Here is a 23,082-nt window from a genome sequence, read left to right on the forward strand (position 1 = left end):
CTTCACATGGTGTGATTTTTGGATGTCATCGTAGCACCTTTAACATTTGTAACCTTTAACTTACATAACATATTTACGTACAAGGACGTGTTGAAACAAGCGTAATTTGGGAGAAAATAAGCCAGAGTTTTCAATATTACGAAGGAAGCTCTCTTCTAACCTGGCTAGATCGCCATGCTTAACAGGTGGTGTTTGTGCAGTCTGCCCGAGGATTGAACACTGGCTCTAGATAGGCTTGGAAAGGCAAAAAAGCCATGCCCGAATCTAATTTTACCATGGGCCTCTATGAGGATTGATTCCCTTTTGGAGTAAGCCTCAAGTGCGCATTCGGTGAACTGCAGTTTTTGGCACTTCCATGTTGGCTTCATGTCTCAGACTCAGGTTGCCGCTTGATGACAGGCATTTGCTCATGGCTTTTTATGGCGACTTTATGTTTTTCTGACTTCCTCTTCAACTCTCATGCCTTTATACACATGTTGTACACAAGTTCCAAAATTGGAAGGTTTTCTTGCACAAGATGCAGCTGGCTTCAAATGCGTTATTTTCAACAGGCTTCAACCCAACACTAAATGCGCTGTTCTTGAGCCAGATCTCAGTGAACTTGCATTTACCCATATAAGATGAAAGTAATGTTACTGTAACAGAACTCTTTAAACTTATTACTTCTAGAGGTAGCTTTTTTTGATAATATTTAAAATGTAAAAGAAAAAGTCAATGCAACTTCATAAAAGTAACATTAACTTTATAATCCAACCAATTTTTAAGATCTGTCAAAATCGTATTTAAGACATTTTAGGGCCAACATTTTGTTTAGATTTTAGACTTTTAGGACACGCAGAAACCCAGCTTTATTTAATTGAAGGATTATTTTAAAAGTTTACTGCTCAGTTAGGCCAAAAAGCCAGACTAGGTCTATCTAAACCTCAAAAGTCTTAAGTGTGTGTGTGTGTGTGTGTGTGTGTGTGTGTGGTCATTTGTACTCTGATGAAAGCTACTGTGCTCTTGGGTATCCAGTGGGATTAACATAATTGTAGTTAATTGCCAAGAAAATGGCCCATGAGTCTCATCTGCTGCATCCGCAGAGGGAAAAAAAACAGATTGTCCCTCTGTGGATGCTGGAGTCAGGGGGTCTTCCCTCTCTGAACACTGTTAAACACGATATACACGCTCGCTCTACAAAGCTCAGTGATATAATACAATTTGCCATATTTTAAGTGACGTTAATGCACACACACACACACACACACACACACACACACGTATATAAACAGGCCCCCCTATTAACCTGCACACACACTTAACAGGGAATTAACAGGATTTAACTCTGTGTCTGTGACAGATTACCAAATCATTAGCCAAATACTGAAACTGTCATATTTAATTATTTCATTAAGGGTTTAAATTCATTGGACAGTTATTGGAGTAGAGGTCTAACTGATGCCCCTCACATCTTTAATTGTGTTACAAAGCACAGCTATTGCTCAGTCCTCAAACAAATGATGATTGATTCAGCCCTTGACTCGAATGAGTAACTTTTTGTTTTACTACTTGCTGCATCAGTGCTTTCAGAGTTAGGGGAAGTTGGCAGGCAGATAAAATTAATTCAAAGGCCTTCATTAATGGTATCAGTGGTTCCTTTTCTACAGGCTCAACTTGAGTGTCTCTCTGCTTCAGTGAAAAAACATTTACTAGGGGTGGGCACAAAAATCGGAAATCGTATGTATCGTGATTTTTTTGGCAACGATTTTTAAAATTTAGTCTTTTCCCAGAATCAGTATGTTTTATTTTATTTATTTTTTTATTTTTCCTAAATATTTTCTGTTTATATGGTACTGCTGACGCCGACTACATCATATCTCTTTCTAGGAAAACAGACCGAAAGCAGAAAATGCAGAAAGTACATGTTATGTACTTCATTACAAATTAAATTTTTTAGAAATGTCTCATGATATATTGTCCCTAGAAGTGTATTATTCCACTTTTGTTTTTGTTAAAGAAGGAAAGAAAATAGCAATACTCAATACTATTCAATCACAATACTTCTAGAATCGCAATGAATGAAAATCGCAATACGAATCGAAACCCATGTATTGTGAAAGAATTGAATCGGGACTAAAGCATATCGTCCCAGCTGTAACATTTACTGTATATGATTTCTATATGATATGGGATGTATGTCCTGTTGCAGGTACTATGTGTGTGTGGTCATCCTGATCTACCTTCTTCCTCTGCTGGTGATGGGTTGGGCTTATCTGGTGGTGGGACTGACTCTCTGGGCCAGTGAAATCCCCGGAGACTCTTCTGATCGCTACAAGGAGCAGCTGACTGCCAAACGCAAGGTAACCTAAACTTTACAGTAGATAGCTACCCACAGTTTTGGATGACAAACTAGTGTAATCATAGTTACTCCAACCTTGTCACATGCCCTTTTGTACACAGCAGCCCTGAACAGGACGTGACTGCAATGTTCATGTCCGCTTGCATTTTCCCTCCAGTGATATATTTATCATCACAGCTCCATGAAACCGAATCACAGCCCTCTCTCCTTTCATCCTCTCCTCTTTGGTAGTTTTCCAGCCAACCTGTATCTGTTGTCTTTTCAGCCCGGTCTCTTCATCTTCTGTTTTTGACATCAGCTCTCTATTTCTCCTCTATCTTCTGTTTCTTACTTTTTCTTCATCTTTCATTGCCCATGCCTGTCAGGTGTGTTCACAGTTTTAGTGTTGCAGTTCCTTAGAGAAACACTTGCAGAGACTTGCTTTTCTGACCCGAGATCATCAAATGAGAATCCTACACAGACATATTTACCAAGATGTCTCTGCACTGATGAGCTCAGTCCCTGCAGGTCTGAAATAGATTTGATAGGTTGTTTTTTTTCAAGCAATTTACCTATTGTATTTCATTTTATTTCACTTTAGTTTTCTATATTTTAGATTGCTCCTTCATTTTTATGTCTTGCTTTGATTAATTTGTTCATGAATCTATTTAAAAAAATATATATTTATTGAAGGAATCGTTTGTACAGGGGTTATACAGGATAACAATACAAGAGACTTTAAGCAACAACACAACAAAAGCCTACAAAGCCTATGCCACCCCAACCCCCCACCCCACAGAAAAAATAAAAAAAATAAAAAGTAAATAAATAAAAAAGCCAGCAGAGAGGAACAAATTCAGAGAAAAAAGAAAGAGAAAAGCCATATACTCAAGTGCTAGGGGTGTCACCCTGGCTGTTATTTGTCATACACGCTTCTGACCATTTGACCAGCAGAGGATGCCATATTTTGTGGAAAATTCTTTGTTAGACATCTTATAGCGGAGTCTTTCCATGTGTAGTATGTTTCCTTCATAGTTTGTGATGTTGGGGTTAAACACCACTAAACCAAATATGGCAAGGAGTGGGTCAGGGGCAATAGTTTTGTGAAAGGCCTCTGAAAGGTAGTCAAATATGAGAGACCAGAAAAGAGTTAATTTAGAACAAGACCAAAACTGGTGTGTAAGGGTCCCTGAGTGTTATTTACATTTATCACATAAAGGAGGGATGTTAGGGTATATGGCATGGAGCCTGGCTTTAGAGTAATGGAGCCTGTGGACTATTTTAAATTGTATTAAAGAATATCTGGAGTTTATAGAGCTGCTATGAATTCTATCCAGAATTCCCTCCCAAACTGATGCTGAAATTTCCATGCTAAGTTCCTGCTCCCAATCGTTCTTCAGCTTTATAGTGGACACTCCTTCATGGGCCAGAAGGGTACCATACAGGGAGGAAACTGTGCCTCTGCTTCCTGGTATGAGGTGTCTAAGACTGTCCAGTGTGTTGTGTTTGGGCATATGGTCGTAACATGGTATATGAGTCCTGATATAATGCCTGATCTGGAGGAACCTGAATAAGTGCGTGGATGGTAAGTCATATGTCTGTTGGAGCTGCTGAAATGACATTAGGTTGCCTTCAAGGTACAGATCCTGTATGAAAAAACTATGTTTGGCTTTCCAGTTGGAAAAGGCTGGATCCATCAAAGCAGGGGAGAAAGCATGATTGTGACAGATTGGACTGTCTATGTAAACTACTGGCAAGTCGAGAAAAGATTGAATTTGTTTGTTTTGGAGTGGAGAATAATTGGATTAATTATATAAAGAGGTGTCTTTATTTTTGCTGGGTTATTAAGGAGTGCTGGGAAGGAGGTGGCACCACATGAAGATATTTCTATCTGGAGCCAAGAGGGTACATCTTCTTGATTGAAGTGGGCCGTTGGCAAACCATTACGCCAGTGAAGTATTGCGTTCAAACTGGTGGCCCAGTAATTAAGCTTAAAGTTTGGTAAAGCGAGCCTCCTTCTGCTCTACACTTAGACAGACGGGTTCTTTTGGATATTCTGGCTAACTTATGGTTCCAAATAAAGGAGGATACGATTGAGTCCAAATTTTTGAAGTAATAGAGGGGAATAAAGGCGGGGATGCTCTGGAAAATGTATAAGAATCTAGGAAGGACAACCATTTTTATGGCGTTGATGCGACAGACCATAGAAATGGGCGGTGTGTTCCAAAATTGGATGTTCTGTTTTAATTGTTGTATTTTGGATCCCTAATTACTGTTGAGAAGTTTCCCATGCTCCCGTGTCGCAATGACACCCAAAGTTTTGAATTGGTCTCTTGCTATTTTAAATGGAGCGGTGCGTAGGTATCTATGGTCCACCAAGTCAGATATGGGCAATGAATTTACAGAGTCTGTTGGCCAACACTTTGCTGAGTATTTTTGTTTCCATTTGGAGGAGAGATATTAGACTATAGGATGACATTTCGAAAGGATCCCTATCCCTTTTAAGGATCAGGGCAATGTTAGCACTGTACAGTGAGGGAGGTAGCCCTGTGGTTTCCTTGGAATGAGTGAACATGCGCAGTAGCAATGGGGCAAGATCAGATGAGTATCTCTTATAAAGTTCAATGGTGAACCCATCGGGGCCGGGGGCTTTATTATTAGGAAATTGAGAAATAGCAGTTTGGATCTCCTCCAGGGTTATGGCAGTGTGGGGAGTTGGCTGCTCTCCAGAAAATCGTTCATTTTCTGGGAATCAGCAGATATGACTTTAGACTGGTGCATGTCCTCATAGAATGAAGCAAATGCTTTGTTTATCTTGACTGGATCTGTTGTGGGGTGATCTTGATGGTCGCTAATTTTATGAATGGTGCGTGTAGCCTGCGAGTGTCGCAGCTGCCTTGCAAGGAGTCTATGAGGCTTGTCACCCAGCTCAAAGTAATTTTGTTGTGTTTTAGCAAGTAATAGGCCAACTCTTTGAGAAAGGATGGTATTATATTCATATTTTAAGTTGGTAAGTGTTTCAAGAGTGGCATCATTGGGGTTATGCTTATAAAAATCTTCTTGAAGAGAAAGCTCATGTTCTATATATTTGAGTCTACTGCCTTCCGTTCTTTTACTGGAAACATAAGCTATGACATGTCCCCTGATAACTGCCTTTAGCGTTTCCCACAGGATGGAGTTATTAACATCACCTGTATCATCGTCTGTGATAAAGTGAGAAATCTGTTCTTGTAGGAAGTCAGTGAACTGATCATCTGACAGTAGCGTGGGGTCAAGGCGCCACTGATTACGTCCAGCTCTAACCTCCCCCATTGTCAGTACCATGGCCAAAGGTGCATGGTCTGATATTACAATAGGTTGGTATGTTACTGTTTCCACTAATGATAACAATTTAGAGTCCAATTAAAAATAGTCAATGTGGGAGTATGACTTATGTACTGGAGAAAAGAAGGAATATTCCTCACAGTTGGATGCTTCAGCCTCCAAATATCAACTAGATTGAGGTTCTCAGCCAAAGTGTTTAAGCGAATGCAGGAGTTCGATTTTTGGAGGGATTTGGAAAATTGCTTGTCTAGAAGAGGATCTAACACGCAGTTGAAGTCTCCTCCAATTATGACATTAGTACTGGATATGTCTGGAATCGAGTTAAAAACTTTCTGAAAAAAATCAGGGTTGTCAAAATTAGGCGCATACAGGTTGACAAGTGTTATTGGGACAGAATTTAGGGTTCCAGACACTATTAGAAACCTACCTTTGGGATAAAAAATTGTAGAGGACTTAATAAAGGGGACACAAAACAACCTTGAGCTCTAAAGACAGTGGAGATGGTTGTGGACTTAAGGAAGAACCCAGCCTCACCTGCCCCCATCACCCTCTGTGGCTCCACAATTGACACTGTGGAGTCTTTCCGCTTCCTGGGAACTATCATCAACTATCATCTCCCAAGTGGGAGCTGAACATCAGCTCCCTCATCAAGAAAGCACAACAGAGGATGTATTTCCTGTGGCAGCTGAAGAAATTCAACCTGCCAAAGACAATGATGGTGCACTTCTACACAGCCATCATTGAGTCCATCCTCACATCCTCCATCACCATCTGGTACGCTGCTGCCACTGCCAAGGACAAGGGCAGACTGCAGCGTGTCATTCGGTCTGCAGAGAAGGCGATTGGCTGTTTAACTTATTTTATTATTTATTTTACATTTATTTTTATCTTTATTAATACATACTGTGTGTATATGTTTATACTTATATTGTTTAATTCTTTTTATCCTTCTTATATTTAGAGAATGTGTGATGTGCACCAACTACACCATGACAAATTCCTTGTACCGTATTTTCCGGACTATAAGTCGCTCCGGAGTATAAGTCGCATCAGTCAAAAAATGCGTCATGAAGAGGAAAAAAACATATATAAGTCGCACTGGACTATAAGTCTCATTTATTTAGAAATTGATTTCACAAAATCCAAGACCAAGAACAGACATTTAATCTGGAAAGGCAAGTTATTCAACTAGACAATAGCACACAGAACAACTACCAGGGCGTGGAGACGTAACTGACTAAGCACGTTGTTCAAGCACCCATCTGTGGACTCGTTCCTCCAGCTCTGGCCATCTTGCTTTCAGCCCGCGATTAGCCGATTAGCTTTCTTTGTTTTCTTCATTGCAGTAAGAGTCACCTTTTCGCCAATCCCTCACAAGTTTCTCTCTCACTCCAAACTTTCTTTCTGCTGCTCGATTACCGTTTTCGGCTGCATATTTTACTACCTGCAGTTTGAAATCTGCAGAATAGGATTTTCATTTCTTTCTCAGTTGTCTTTAGGAGCAGCATATAGTTGTCACAAGCCTAGTGCGCCCTCTCGCGACTTTAAGCCGTAATGTTTTCAGTATGAATTAACATTTAAAAACATGTTCAATTATATAAATTTTGATATATAAGTCACACCTGACTATAAGTCGCAGGACCAGCCAAACTATGAAAAAAAGTGCGACTTATAGTCCGGAAAATACGGTATGTGTAAAAAACGTACTTGGCATAAAACCCTTTCTGATTCTGATTCAGATTCTTCCTAATTAGAATGGCCACCCCCCTTTGCTTTTGTAGTAAAATGTGCTTCATATAGTTGGTCTACCCAGCTGACCTTAAGTTTCCCTTTAGCAGTATGCTTTATGTGTGTTTCCTGAAGAAACATTATATCAGCAGAGAGGGATTTCAAATGTGCAAATACTTTAGCATGTTTCATAACATGACCGAGACCCCTCACATTCCAACTAACTAATTTATAACCCCTACCTTCCACCTGAGTTGCAGAAATACTATGTGCAATTGTCTGGGTTTATAAAGTAGAGTAAACATTCACTGTCAAGAAGAAAGTTAAAGTAGCATATATTAGCTGGCAAAAAATAAGAAAAAGAAAACCCTGAATAATAAACCACCCCTCTCCCATCCCTTGCCTGGAGACTACCCGAAGGGTAACTCCAACTGCTGGAAGGCATCTCTTGGGCTCTCTTGTCTTGAACACACAACCCACCAAACTGTACAGTCAGCCCCACAACTTACAATAAAATCATTCATAAACCATGGTAGAAAATAACATTTAGTTACAAACCCCATCCTGTGTTCAGAGTAGGCTTTAGCCAATGGCGAGTCTTAAACCAAATGTCCTTGTAAAGTTAGTTTGTGCAGGGATAAAATGTAGCCCTGTAAGCCCACAGTGACACTTGCATACAGTTGAACTGGTAGCTGTGTCCCAGACAAAGTTAACATGAAGTTAAGAATAATCACCGGCAGTGGTATAATACACATATAGATACGACTGAAAAACGCCAAATCAGGGAAAAACCTATAAGCACTTACATGTAGCTTATTGAACAGATATATGAGCTGTGTAGCCTACAGGACCAAATTGTTGCCCATTTAAAAGTCAATCTAGGATAGTAAGCCTCCTAATGGGCTACGACGCCCAGAGCCTGGGCTGTGGCACAGCTGTGAACGTCTGAAAAGCTCTATCTACACATCAGGCTGTGGACGGCAATATGAGGACACAAACTCTTGAGCCTCCTGGGGGGAAAAAAGCCGTTTCTTGCCTTTGTTTTTAAATGTGACAAACAGCTTAGCTGGGAAGTGCAGAGTAGGTTTGAGACCGAGGTTGTAGAGCTCTCTCATGACGTCCCGATATTCAGACCGCTGGTTCAACACGTCGGGGCTATAATCCTCGAAAATGTGAATTGGATCGCCCAATACCAGAGTCTACCCCTCATCTTGCGGGATTCGCGTACTACCAGGTCTCGAGTTTGGAACTTGTGAAAGCAGATGACGACTGAGCGGGGTTTCTCGCCCAGGCCTGGCTTGGAGGTGAGGGCCCGATGGACACAGTCTAATTCTGTTGTTGAAGTAAGAACTTGTCCCCCCAAAACTTCCACAGTATTTGAGTTCCATTTTGTCAGACTGGCACTGACAGATGTGTTGCCACTTGTTGAGCTTGTTAAAGAAAGGAGAAAGGAAAGTGAATGCTGAGTCCATAGAGGAGACAATCAATGTGGTGCAGCATATGTCATCATCAAGAGATTACAAAAACAAGCAGAAAACTGACAATACCTGATACAACATTGTTGTGACTGATGGTTTTCCTGGACAGGGTTATATGTATTATATATTATTTATGGAGCAGGCATGCTGTTGGATGTTTTCTGACAGGTGCCCTGTGCTGAGATGTCTGGTGTTTTGTAACAGACATTTTTTGTAGCAAGGCTTTTTGAGATATTAAACAAAAAAATACTGGAGAGACTAATTTGTATTTCCCCAACCCTTCAGCCATTCTGGTATAGTCTGAAAAGTACATGTACATTGACATTGGCAAAACCCAGAATGGACAGGGAAGCAAAACATAAAAATGAAGACAAGATGGTGCTTTCTAGGAATGTCACGATACCAAAAATTTAGTAGTCCATACCAATACCACCGAAAGTACATGAAACTTGAAAACAAAGTTGATACCATGGTGTGTAAAAAAACAAAACAAAAAGAACAATAATACTTGGAAACATGGATTTCACTGTTTTGGTGTGGAGTGTCCACACCAAGCTATGTCAGCTATCGGAGCTAACGTTAGGCTGTGACCATAGACTAATATTAACAGTCTATGGCTGTGACAGACAACAGCAGAGAGAAACCGACTTACTTTCGGTCTGTGAGCTCCAGGTGAAGTCGGGAAAGCCGTTGCTGTAGATGCAATGTTACAGTAATACCAGAGACGGTTTAGAACCACTGAGACACCCCAACTCAGACTAGTTTCCTGTATCTGTGTCACGTTGGCTCCGCCACTACCACGCCTCTTTAGGAGACTAGCGGCAGGTCCTGAGTGTATTGATTCCAATGGGAGAAGTGAACATACCACAAAAAGTAACACTTATTATTGTAATTATGAGAGATTTTTTTGCCCCGTAATCACCATCAAGTAAATATTGGAGCCATTTTTCATAAGCCAAATATCTCCAGAACATTCTGACACTAAAATGGCATTTGTCAGACGGACACAGTGGCGAGATCTCGGAGAACAAATCAACACGAAGCAGGGTTCAGTTCACAATGTTTTAAAGGTTTAATGAGACACACAAGGATATACATATTTTCTAACAACTGCTACATTTGTGTAGTACGTGGACAAAGGGTCAGGATGGGCAGAAGGATCGTCTCAAGGTTTTTTCACACAGTGTTGCAATTTAGGATACAAACAAAATGGATGAGAACGACTTTCTTCAGAGTCCTCACAGAATGGAATGTGGAATGTAACATTATTCACAACAGTCACATTTTCTGAATTTTGGTGCCGACATCTCGTGGTCTCGTGACATCCCTAGTTATTTTTTCATGTATCCAACAGGTGGTGAAGATGATGATCGTGGTGGTTTGTACGTTTGCCATCTGCTGGCTGCCCTACCACGTCTTCTTCCTGCTGGAGCAGTTCTTTCCTGACATGTTTATCGAAAGGTTTATCCAGCAGGTTTACCTGGCCATCATGTGGCTGGCTATGAGCTCCACCATGTACAACCCCATCATCTACTGCTGCCTCAACGACAGGTACGTCTGCACCTACACACACACACAAATCTATTGTATCACTCATTTAGTGTAGATTCTCAAATATTTAGCTCAATTGCAGAGAGAACCAGGCCTCCATGTGAACCCAGTTCATGTTAGAGACAGAGACTGTATGCTTGATCATATATGTCAATCAGGAGAGACTTCGTTGCAGATATGCAAAGGTTTATTTTATACATACACTAGGGGTGGAACGGTACATGTATTCGTATTGAACCGAAACGGTACGGGCGTACATGAATTTACACGGGGAATACACGGTATAAAAATAAAACTTGCGTGCAAATTAATTAATGTAATGCGGAACGACTGTTAGATACGCGTTTCTTTAGGGACACCTAAAGAAGCCCCCCTTAGCTCTGAAGCTCCCTAGCTCCGCCAACAATACATCCATGCTTACCTACATGTCGAGTCGGTCCAGTGAATCCACACACCATGGTCCACATGAGGCAAACTAGTCCCTTCCAAACCAAACACTGACATAGCTGTATCCCTTCTTGCCTCGACCACAAATGGCCTTCAGGCCCGTTTGCTTCGCTATTTGCTCCGCTAACCCTAACCCCCGTTAGCTGTTAGCTCCACTGTTAGCTCCGCTGTTTGCTGTTAGCTCGGCTGTTAAGCTAACGCCAAAACTCGTCAACTGCTCTGTGTAACTTTATACACTCAGGCTGTTGCAGCTAGCTCAGGGGAGAGACTGTATGACACTAGGTGGTACAGCCTGAGACATGCACAATAAAAAAAATTGCCTTCTGCATTTTTGTTTTGCTTTTCCCTCCATTGTACCGAACCGTGACTTCTGTGTACCGTTCCACCCCTAACATATACATAATATGAAATGTACAGAGTCTTTGGAGATTAGACTCCATCGTTATAATAAAAAAAGGGTAGAGAAACCAAGACATATCCCCCGGATGGAGTCTAGACACTGGTGGTGGTGGTGAAGGAGCCTGAAGACCGCGATAACTGCCACAGCAGAGAGAAGAACGGATTTAAAGCAGGGATGTCATGCTGTGATTGTCTCATGACATCCATGGCCAATTTTGGTTGGTTTAACTGAAAAGTGAACGCCTAGAACAGCTGACAGTTTTAGGAAGAGAGAGAGGTGAATTAAGTTTAGAAGTCTTCGTGAAAGTATTTATGCTGAGCTTCATTAGAAAGAAGCCTCCCTGTTTTATGATCTGCTCCGATTTTAATTTGTACATTTAACAAAAACAGAGGAATTTTATAATCACTGTGTTGTTTTAACAGATATACTGTTCTCACTAATTCATTTCTTTTTAGGTTTGCTTTTGTCAATAAATGTCAACACTTCCTGCACAGATGTTAGACATGTAAAGCTTTCCAGCAACTGTAAGGTCCTACCCTGGTACGCTTTTAATTTGACACTTTTTTAACTTTCAAAATGTGTACACAGATACACGTAAAGATTAAAGCGCATATCTTATCCAGAACTCCATAGGGCTGCTACTTTTTATTCAAAATCAAAATTGAAATGTTACAGTCTACAACAGTACAACCAACTTTGTTTAAACACTCTTTAGAAAATACAACATTTCAGGTTTGAATCTCCATTTTCTAATACGGAGAAGCTAAATCTATTGACAGTATGTTTAAATCTCCTCAATCTCCTCATACAAATGGATAACCCGTATTAATTTCTAAAACATCATCAAGTTGATGGACAAAAGTCCAGTTGTGGTGAATACAGCATTGGTACTCCAGAAGAGTCGTGTAAAGGCTTTTAAGTTTAAAATGTGCAGGAAGTGTTGAGTTTCATTGACAGTAGCTTTACACCGAATGAAAGCCCGGCAAAGTAAAAGCAATTACTGTAAATGAATTAGTGAATGACAACTAGAGGTCGACCGATAGTGGATTTTACTGATACCCAACCTAGGTTGGGCCGTATTTGCCGATAACCGATTAATCGACCGATAGTATTTAGAATTGATACTGGATAAAAACAAACATGACACTCCAAGTAAAACAGTGCTGAACTTTATTATAAAAATAAAAAAACTGTATTGAACCATGAAAACATGCTAAATGAAATAAATATATAAATACATATTGAAGTCAATAAAAGACATTCATTCAAACTGAAACAAAAAGTAATAAATAACAAATAAAAACAGTTAAACTCAACATGTAACTGTTTAACTGTACAGCAATGCTACACAAGCATGTGTGTTGTCTAAAACAGTTCTCCTACATATTTGGAGTCATCCAGTGCAAAAATAAACATAATGAGCATTATAATTCATATAAAGGACAAACTATTTACATTTCTTCAAAAAAATGTTTGGCCCAAATGTATGCCAAATCTCAAAACAGTGACGCCATTCTTCTCTGTAGAACGGTTTGGAACGGTAACAGACGATCTCTGACCTGGAGGGATCTATCTTTCCCACTATATACTTTTTGTTCTCGCTTTGATGCCCATATAAGGCGTAATGTGTGACAGACCTGCCTTCCCATTGGTTGAAAACATTAACAAAGGAATCATGGGAGATTCCCTTCTCGGTAGCACCTACTGTCTATGGGTAGCACGGAGTTAGCGGCAGAAATGACTGAAAACGTGATGAATTATGGACATCAAGTGGATAAATCTTGGATGTAACAGTTTGGATTTAATGCACAACAACCCCGAAAAAAGGCACAAGTTCCAGGCTGGATAGAAAATCACCTGTAAAGGCTAGAAAGACACCAAAGACACCCCCGTGACGGCTAACTCGTTAGCTTTTAGCTGCAGCAATCAGTAAGTCTCTACGTTTAACTGTTATTAAATTATCTAAATATGAATCAGAGGTGCCGTTTGGGATCGTGGACGATCCTTTAGGGTTCTGATTCTGACATTTGGGTCGGACTTGCGTTTATTTTTGTCAGTGTTTTAACCGCTTGAGGTAAGTTAGCCTACTACTAATGTTTAGCGTCATCTCAGCCTCAAAAGCAAACAAACATACTGTTGTGCTGTTCTTTCTCTACTAATGCAGCATCTATTCAACAAATTAATAACTTTATAATGATATGACAAAATGTACTGTATACATACCTTTTTGCTGTCGATGCTTTAAACGCGCATCTGATGTCAGCCTTCTCCGCGCAGCATGTGCTCTCCGTGCAGTGCACAGTAACACGTGTCGAAAATAAACAACACGAGGCATCAGTGATAGTTTTTATTTCGCCTCTAGAGGCCACTATTGTAATGCATGATGCCAGCAGACCCTTCTCAGCTCTCGCGTACTGTGTAATGAATCACAGCACGCGCTTCTCAGCCGCTCCAGCAACGGACGCAACCAGGAAAAACTCAGTATGGATTTTTGCCGATAACGATAGTTCCACCAATCAACTATCGGTGCCGATTAATCGGCAAAACCGATGAATCGGTCGACCTCTAATGACAACAGTATTATTGTATTGTTGGTATGCACTAATAGTTTTTATTCATGTTGTTGTTGATGGTATTTGAGACTTGGCCATTATTTGAATACTGGGGTACTTGGAGTAAATAATACAAAAGTATTATTACTAATTAATTTCCTCCCTTGGTGCAGTGTTTCATTGCCCCCCCCCCCCCCGGCCTTCACCACCCACCTAGACAAAATTCAAGAAAAGATGACACAGTAACTACAATATTCAAGACCATTCAACAAAAATAATAACAAAATAGACAATGAACCACAAACCAAATAAACATATGTATAAATGTCAACACCATAAGCCCATTACACACGTTTCTCCTCAGTACATGTACATTGACATTGGCAAAATCCAGAATGGACAGGGAAGCAAAACATAAAAATGAAGACAAGATGGTGGTATCTAGGGATGTCACGATACCAAAAATTTAGTAGTCCATACCACCGATACCACCAAAAGTACATGAAACTCGGGGGGGGGGGGGTTATCAGTCTCATGTCACTCTTTTTTCAGTGTCATTTTTTATTTTCAGTTTTAACTTTGTCTCACTGTTTTGGTGTGGAGTGAAGGGGGCAAGGAGAGCATGATTTACATGTAACGTTAATCTGGAAAAAACGTTAGTCTTCTGGACCCACAGCCTGCTGATCTGAAGCCTGGCATCACCACACAGCCAGCGTACGGTAACGTCTTCCATGAGTTCACCTGGAGCTCCCAGTTAGCAAGCATGTTTAGTCTTTTTCTCTCTGCCGTTAGAGATTGAACCGGTCTGGTTAAGGTTAACTTAACTAACGTAATCGAGGTCCACTAAAACAAGAACTAAAATTAGCTAATGTCAGCTATCGGAGCTAATGTTAGGCTGTGACCATAGACTAATATTAACAGTCTATGGCTGTGACAGACAACAGCAGAGAGAAACAGACTTACTTTCGGCAAAGCTGTTGCTGTAGAAGCAGTGTTACAGTAATACCAGAGACGGTTTAGAACCACTGAGACGCCCCAACTCAGACTAGTTTCCTGTATCTGTGTCACGTTGGCTCCGCCACTGCCACGCCTCTTTAGGAGACTAGTGGCAGGTCCTGAGTGTATTGATTCCAATGGGAGAAGTGAACGTACCACAAAAAGTAACACTTATTATTGTAATTATGAGAGATTTTTTTGCTTCTGAGGAGCCCTCCAGAAAGCTCAGGTACTTTCCACATTTTCTATTGCATACAGCCAATCTGGCAAAATATCCTCTATTGTAAGTAATCACCAGGACAAAAAAAAAAGTGGACATCCAAAGTATTTTGTTGTCCTTTTTACCAGATAAAGTAGTGGGAATATGTTTAAAAAAAGAAGAGATGACAGCTCTTCGGGGGGGGGGGACATTTTTTTTTCTTGTTTGGCAGCTATCTTTGTGTCCTTCAGGACTGCAGTCACTCACACACACACACACACACACACACACACACACACACACACTCAGGTACACCCATCACTCCACTGCTGCCTTAGTGACAAGCATAGTTGACACCTCAGTAGACAGGCTGCTTACTTTTTGCTCATTCTGTCACTTCTCTGGAACGAAACTCTCTGCACCTCAAAGACTTAGTTAGAATAAACTGCAAACTTTAAAACCCATCTCTGAAACTGGCTGAATCCCACTGTGAACATCAACAACTTACTGTCAAACTGTGGCATTATTAGCATGAATTCAACACTCGTTTGTAAAATAAAGACAGATGGCCACCTCTGTGTGTTGTCTTTAATCAATCCTCTCCCACTGCCTTGCATTGCGGCCACCTGTTAATTGTCATTGTGCTGTCGGAGAAATGAGATTTCACACTGTACAGGATAACAACCGGGTTTCGCTTTAACAGCTCAGCCGATTTAAATTCAAATGCGTGACCGATTGTGACCCTCTACTCTCATTTTCAAGCGATCTTTTGTCATCTCTCTCAGCAATTAAGATTTTCCTCCCTTCTTCACTTTTCGCCCTGTATGGGCTTTGTATGTCTGTCTGCGTGTGTTTACTGAGGTGAGCTGTTTTCATCCAGTCGCCAGCCACTTGTGATTTCTTTATCTCAACTGTGCAATTGTTATTTCTGTCATCTCTTCCTTCTGTGGTTTATGTCATGCTAAACATCAAGTGCGGGTAAAATGAGTCTTTCAATTTAGGTGATCGGTACATGCAACATTTAGTGTAAATTTTTCAAAAATGCTTCAGTTACACACAGTCTTGCCTTTTTTTTTACAATACATCTCTATTAGGCGTGGGAATCACCAGAGGCCTCACGATATGATATCACGATACATATGTCACGATACAATGCTATTGCGATTTTAAACATATTGCAATATTCTGCGATATATTGCAATTTATTACCTTTTATCCCAATTTCAAATTATGTCCCCAAAAGGAAACTTTGTCAACATCTGTTTTATCTAAAAATATACAAATACTGTTTGTTCATCTCACTTCAGTTGTATTGACGCAAAATGGGATTGTCAAGCAGACAAACTGACCGACACATATATAACAATAGATCAATACTTGGCGTCTGTGTATCGATACAGTATTGCCACGGAAAATATCGTGATACTATGCTTTATTGATTATTTCCCATGTTAGGTTTTTAATTTATCTGGACTCAGACGCAGATTCAGAAGTAGAAGATGTAACAAGATTCAATTAATCTTTATGGACACAGAGTATTTGGTTCAGTTGGTAAGGTTGAGCGGAGTGGGAGGTGGCTGTATGAATCCAGAGCTGGTGGTGTGGCGTGTTCTTAGAAGATCCGGTGGAGCTCGGTGCGCGGAGAGAGAGAGGTGCGCTCAGAAAAGTTAAAACATTTAGAGACCGACAACCCCGTTAACATTCCCTGATGGGTATTTTTATGAAAGATATATTTTCGGCTGAGAGATTTACGTATAGTCTATTTGTCGGCTTCTTGAGCCGTGTGTTGCCAATGCCACACATCGGTTTGAATTATGTTTTTATATTTTTTTATTTTCTCTCACGATCGCTTACCACTGCCAGGGTTGCAACTGATAATACAGTATAATAGGCTAAAGCAACGGCAGTTTATGGAAAGCAAAAGTGGAATTATGGTCAGATCTTTTGCCTGACTGATGGGGAAGTGAAATTGATACGCGTTGTGATTTAGGCTACGCAGCTTTTGCCAGCTTTCCTTCCTGTTTTAGGAAGCAGCGACTGTATTGGGTTTTGCCTGTAAAACCGTGTCTGTGTTCTTCATATTTATTATATGCTCTTCTTATGTAAAATATGCTGCTATGGTAGATGTTTGCGATTGGTCACGCTGTGCAAACACCGCCTCTTTTATGTGAACGGTTACAATTGGGAAACCCTGGGTTGATTGAACTAGTTGTTAACCACCATCGTGACACAGCTTATGCGGGACCGCGGTTGTTAGGTTAGGTGAAGCTGGGTAACTGAAGTAAATCCAGGGCATGTTGATCTTGAATCGTAGTCTGGAGTCTTTAAGCAGAGTAGATTGGATAACCATGAACAGCTGTGCCGAAAGATCCAGGTGCCCCAGGATGACCACGCCCACAACCACACACACTCAGACCAACACACAGGACACAAACAGAACAGAGAGGAAAATAACTAACAAACAATAAGTTTGACCGTGACACCCCACCCCTAATCTCTGTTAGCCACTGTACACTGTATCAGCAGATTGGGCAGATTTCCAAATTGCCTGTTTTTGTTAGTGTGAAGATGGAAAAAGAAATGTCTGCTGAATATGTAAATACTGATTTAGTAGAGGATCACTGTTGTGGACTTTTATTTCTCTGGGATTTCTGTAAACTGCATTGCGGGATCATCATTGAATTTTATGATTGGTATTCCATCCTAGGCTAGTTTATAAAAGAAACATACAATAGTATGTCCAATGTACCTGACCTCTTCCAAGGTCTTCTTCCCTGCCCCTGACATGCCGTTGACAGGTGATGTTGTGGTTGTAGAGGCCCATCTTGTTTTCCCTTTGGTGTACATTGAACAGCGAATGAAGTAATCCAATGCTAAAGGTTGCTCTCCATGAATGCTTTATTGCATCTATAATATCTGGAGGATGTGTACAGCATTAGATGGATGTTGTTGTTGTTGGATGTTAATAATGTAAGGCAATTGCGTTGTTGATAATAAGAAGATACAAATTGAACAATCTGTATGCTTTGAACCTGCATGAATTGATTTTTTTGGTCCAGTATTTGTATTTGGCTTTTTAGCTGCTAAATGCTCAACTTTGTTTACCAGCTAGTCTCTAATTCACACGTCAACATTGAAAACGGAGTTTCTTAAAATCTTCACCATGGACAGACTTTTTCAAAAAGTCCGTTTTCATTGACCTAATACACAGTTTGCGTGCTTATGACAAAAGGCCCAAACTCATAGAAAAAGCTGTGTTTTAAAAAATACACAGGACTCAGCCTAACTGTGTCTGTTTGTTGCTGGGCAGAATCTGAATCAGAATCAGAAAGGGTTTTATTGCCAAGTACGTTTTTTAACACATACAAGGAATTTGTTTTGGTGTTGTTGGTGCACGTCACACATTCTCTAGATGGAATATTAAACAATATAAGTATAAGTATATGTACACAGTATGTATTAAATTAAAAATAAAGAATAAATAAAGATATAAATAAAAAACAAAGAGCATTACAGCTGAACAGTGGCATGAAGGTGGAGAGTCAGGGTGGTTTCTGGGCCTTGTTGATAAGGCTAGTGGCGGAGGGGAAAAAGCTGTTCATGTGACGTGAGGTTTTGGTCCTGATGGACCTCAGCCTCCTGCCAGAGGGGAGTGTCTCAAAGAGTTTGTGTCCGGGGTGGGAAGGGTCGGCCACAATCTTGGCCAGGGTCCAGGAGGGGGTCGGTGAGGTCTTTGAGGTGTGAAAGCACAAGGCGCTCAAAGGACTTCATAACCACAGAGGTCAGGGCGATGGGTCTGAAGTCATTAAGTCCTGTGGTCCTTGGCTTCTTGGGGACAGGGATGATGGTTGAGGTCTTGAAGCAGGCTGGCACGTGGCATGTCTCCAGTGAGGTGAGGTGGGCAGGTAGTGCAAAGTGGTCTTATGAAAGTTTTTACCCTAAAAAAGAGCTGCCTGCCACTCAGTAATGGTAGTTACCCATTGTTGCCACAATTGCTGGTGTTTAGCACAAGTTACATCAAACTCTTTGGTAACACTTTAGATTACAGCCCACAACGCAGAGCGTAATTACTCCGAAGTTACGGTTTACTAGTAGAGTACTAGTATGTACCAATACTTACTATATTTAGGTATAGGGGAACAAGATGTGAAGTTATGGAATAAGGGCATAACATTTGGGATCTTACAAATAATTACGTGTACTGTAGTTATTTCTTTCCTAATGTACCTATTCTATTATTATAGGGTAATCTACTGAGCATTAATCTGGATGTTTGGGAAGAATTTAAGTGTAGTTAACTACTGTACCTATTCTATTACAAGGTAGTATGACCATAAAACTGATTAAAAATCTGGACGTTTCAGGGAAGATGGAGTGATGACATCTGCATCACTTACAGGTGACATATAATGCAAAATCCACTTTTTCATTAAAGATAAATATGTGTGCCTGGTCTAGAGACACACAATCCTCTCTCTGTTTTTCTCCTGCTTTTTATTGGCAGGTATATTTTCAGCCCTGGTGGTTGAGCCAGCCGTATTCAATCCTAGGCTAGTTTTGCATTGTTTTTAAATGTGCACATAAACCGATCTAAATAAGACTAATCTGTGTTTTTCTTGCACAGGTTTCGTGCTGGTTTTAAACAAGCATTCCACTTCTGCCCCTGCGTCCCTCGAGGCTCTTATGAAGGCCTGGAACTCAAGTCCACTCGCTACCTTCAGACCCAGACGAGCGTTTACAAGGCCAGCCGGATGGAGACCACCGTGTCCACTGTTACCCAGGTTGGGGATGACATGGAGCCGACCAGGGTCAAGGCAATAGCAGGTCCACGGCGCGGTGGGGCCACGGTCGGGGCCAGACCACATAGCTCCTCCTTGGACCTCACCTCCAATGGGTCATCGTCCCGGAGCGTTTCCAAAACGGTCTCAGAGACGTCCAGTTTCTACTCTAGTAACCACCTGCAGGAATAGACCTCAAACGCAGTTTGCAGGACAGCAGGGAGAGAGAGTGAGTTGATTGTTCACTTAGTTGCTTTTGCCTGTGTGTGTTAATGCAAAAGTACAGTGTGAATGTGTGAGATTGTCTGCCAGTGACTGTGGCTGGGTTTTTGATGAATACATTTTCACTGGAACGGCATGCGAGGTAATTTGCAAGTGAGACTAAGTCCCTGTTCACTGAGCGCTGTCCTCACCCAGTACCAAGTACTCATGCTGCTCACAGTTAATGATCAACTCCCATTAGAAAGGTTTGCTCACTGCCAAAAAGTAATGACGAGCACTTAGATGACATGAGCACATTTCAGTTCAAAAGCTACACTGAAGCAGATGCTAGCACCTCCAATCTTCACAGCCTCCGCTTGTCACATCCGCCTGCTCTCAGTGAAAAGGGAACGTTCACACATCCTCAATCGCACAAGCGGTGTGACTTCACATAAGTCTATTTTCGAGTGGAGCTATAACATATAACTATAACACAGTGGCTTCTCGTTTTAACAGAGGTGTTCTCTGCGAAGAGACAGAGCTCGGAGACCTCTACACCTTTAATGGAGAAATCCTGGTTTTCACAGGAACTCTCTGCGGAGAAGATACAAGTTGAAAAAAACAGGCAGATGTGTGGGTTCAGTTGAAAGGTTCTCCCAGAAGACGAGATAGGAGGAGAGGAGATAAACAACAGAGCATAGATTCTGAACTTTGCATGTGTGAGTATGCATAAGCAATCCAATGTGCAGGATGAGTGCCTATCTGCCCCAAGGAGTGCTCTAAGCAGGTGTGCTGAAAAGTGAGGCTGCACAATTATTCTGCCAGTTGTTTTCTTGATTAATCGATTAATCGTTTGGTCTATAAAAAGTGAGAAAATAGAGAAAAAGTTCCATCCCAGTTTCTTAAAGTCCAAGGTGATGTCTTTTAATTTCTTGTTTTGTCAGTCCAAAACCCAAAGATGTTCAGTTTCATTTGATATAAAACAAAAAAGAGCAGGACATCTCCATATCTGAGCGGCTGAAAACAGCATTTCTACCATTTTTGCATGAAAAATGACTCTAACGATTAATTGATTATCAAAATAGTTGTCTAATCGATTAGCCGAGTAATGGTTGCAGGTCTAATGACAAGTTTGAGCAGTCACCTGAAACGCTGGCAGCGCCTAGCTCAGCTGTCATCTGGCTAAACATGGACTTCAACAACTAGGAGCATTGTCTCTAGAACATAATGGAGCTCCAAATGCTGAAGAGGCAACAGTGAACCTCAAGGGAAATATGAGTCCTCAATCTCAGATTTAGTTTTCCGTGACTCCACTAAACCCAAACAACCCTGGTGTGTAGCTTAGAGACCGATTTGCAATGAAGAGCAGATGGAATGCTCCAGTTTCCCACAGAATTAATACAGTTTGACAATAATAACCGTCCCCTCAGCCACGTGTCTGCAACTGGCTCCACCTTTGTAAGACATACATGACGCTGGGTCGTGATCTGAATGCAAGGCACCACTGACAAACTGTGAAATGTTTGTTACTCTCATTACCCTTCCACCTGGCTGTAACGTGCACTATGTGTCTGGATCAGGGTTATGATAGTTTCAATTAGTTTTAATTTTAATTTGAGGTTGGACTTTTGGATTTTAGTTTAGTTAAATTTGAGTTTGTTTTCAGTGCGTTTGCTATTCTTACTTCAGTTTCCGTTTTACAGAAAGGTTTATTTTGAGTTTTTATATATTTAGTTTTACAGTAGTTTTAGTTTGTTTTTGTTAGGGCCAGGTATAATGTCTCCACATACAATTACAATTATGTATTAAAAATACATGGTTGGCCATTATGTTTAATGTTTAATCTTTGTGATACTTTAAGCTTGATTTTATGGTTCTGCAGAGGCTCCACGCAGAGCTTTCGCCGTAGCCTACGTTAGTGGTCTGAAGTTTATATAATACTTGCGCGTTGGTGTGTGCGTCAATCTCTTTAAGAGAATAGCAGGGCCGGCATATATGTGTGTGTGTGTGTGTGTGTGTGTGTGTGTGGAGCGTGTGGTAGAGCGGGTGAGAGAGTGACGGTGATTAGCTTTGGAGCGAGTACCGACTCTAGAGTCATAGTGAGAGAAACAAAGTGTCTCCCATGTGCTTTCAGACCACGGTGGGAAATCTGTAGCAGGAAAAGTTAACCCTCTCCTTGTTTTTTTTCATGTTGTTTATGGAGAAGGAGAACCAGGAAATGAGTCGGGGGAAATGCAACGCTACCAAGCCACAATGTGCGTCGCCGCCACGTGTAGTTACATTTTTCGAGAGATGCACGTCAGGCTACGGCACGTACGTAGCCACGGCGTAGATTAAAATAAGTTTTAATTCAGTTTCAGTTTACTAAAAATATACATCTGTTTAGTTTACTATAATAACCCTGGTCTGAATTTACATTTATTTTTACATTTACTTCACTAAAATGTATTGTTGCCTATTTCATTTGTGTGCTTTTTCTTGGTATTTTTGTGTTTGTTAAGGTGGATAAAGTCACCTCTGACCTCCTCTGCGGGTGGTTTACGTGATCAGATCTTTACCTCTCTCCAAATATCCCCATTTTATGTGCTGTCACTCCATTTTGTAATCCAGTCATACACCATGTTACTATCAGGTGGAAATGGCTTTTTAGACATTGCAGCCTGGAATGTGCACAGGCAGCCTGTTAGCTATAGCTCTCTAATGTGCAGTGATGTGCCTTGCTGAGTAGCATAATGTCTGTAAAAGGGCGAGGGGAGCAGAGACGCAGCCCACTCTGCTGGGGTCCAGGAAAAGGTTGGTTAGGTAACAGTGGCTACAGAAGCCCACTGGGACAAACCTCCTACAGTGGTTAACACACACACATACGTACACACACAGAAACATATACCCACTATAAGAAATGACAAGCTTGGCATGGGATTTTAGTGGAAACATATTAGGCGCTTGACACAATATTCTCAGTCATACTATCAGTACTACAGGGGCAAATAGTTTAAAGTACTCTTTTAGTTTCAACGGATTTCACGTTATAGCATAATAATCAAACTTTTATCAAGATATTCACTTGCCACAGTTTTAGTTGGAAGATTCCATGCATAGTTTGTAATGGTT

General features: G+C 40.9%; 1 protein-coding gene across 1 annotated transcript in view; it reads left to right on the top strand.

The window, feature by feature from the left end:
- The window catches only part of tacr1a (tachykinin receptor 1a), a 98,549-nt gene that overhangs the window by 63,790 nt on the left and 11,677 nt on the right, over positions 1-23,082 (top strand). The window contains exons 3-5 of the mRNA XM_031296555.2: positions 2,189-2,339; positions 10,202-10,398; positions 19,617-19,999. Coding sequence (XP_031152415.1) covers positions 2,189-2,339; positions 10,202-10,398; positions 19,617-19,962 — 694 coding nt within the window. The 3' untranslated portion in view covers positions 19,963-19,999. The remainder of the gene's footprint in view (positions 1-2,188; positions 2,340-10,201; positions 10,399-19,616; positions 20,000-23,082) is intronic.

This window comes from Sander lucioperca, chromosome 2 (genome assembly GCF_008315115.2).
Source record: "Sander lucioperca isolate FBNREF2018 chromosome 2, SLUC_FBN_1.2, whole genome shotgun sequence".
In the NCBI taxonomy this organism is placed as follows: Eukaryota; Metazoa; Chordata; class Actinopteri; order Perciformes; family Percidae; genus Sander; species Sander lucioperca.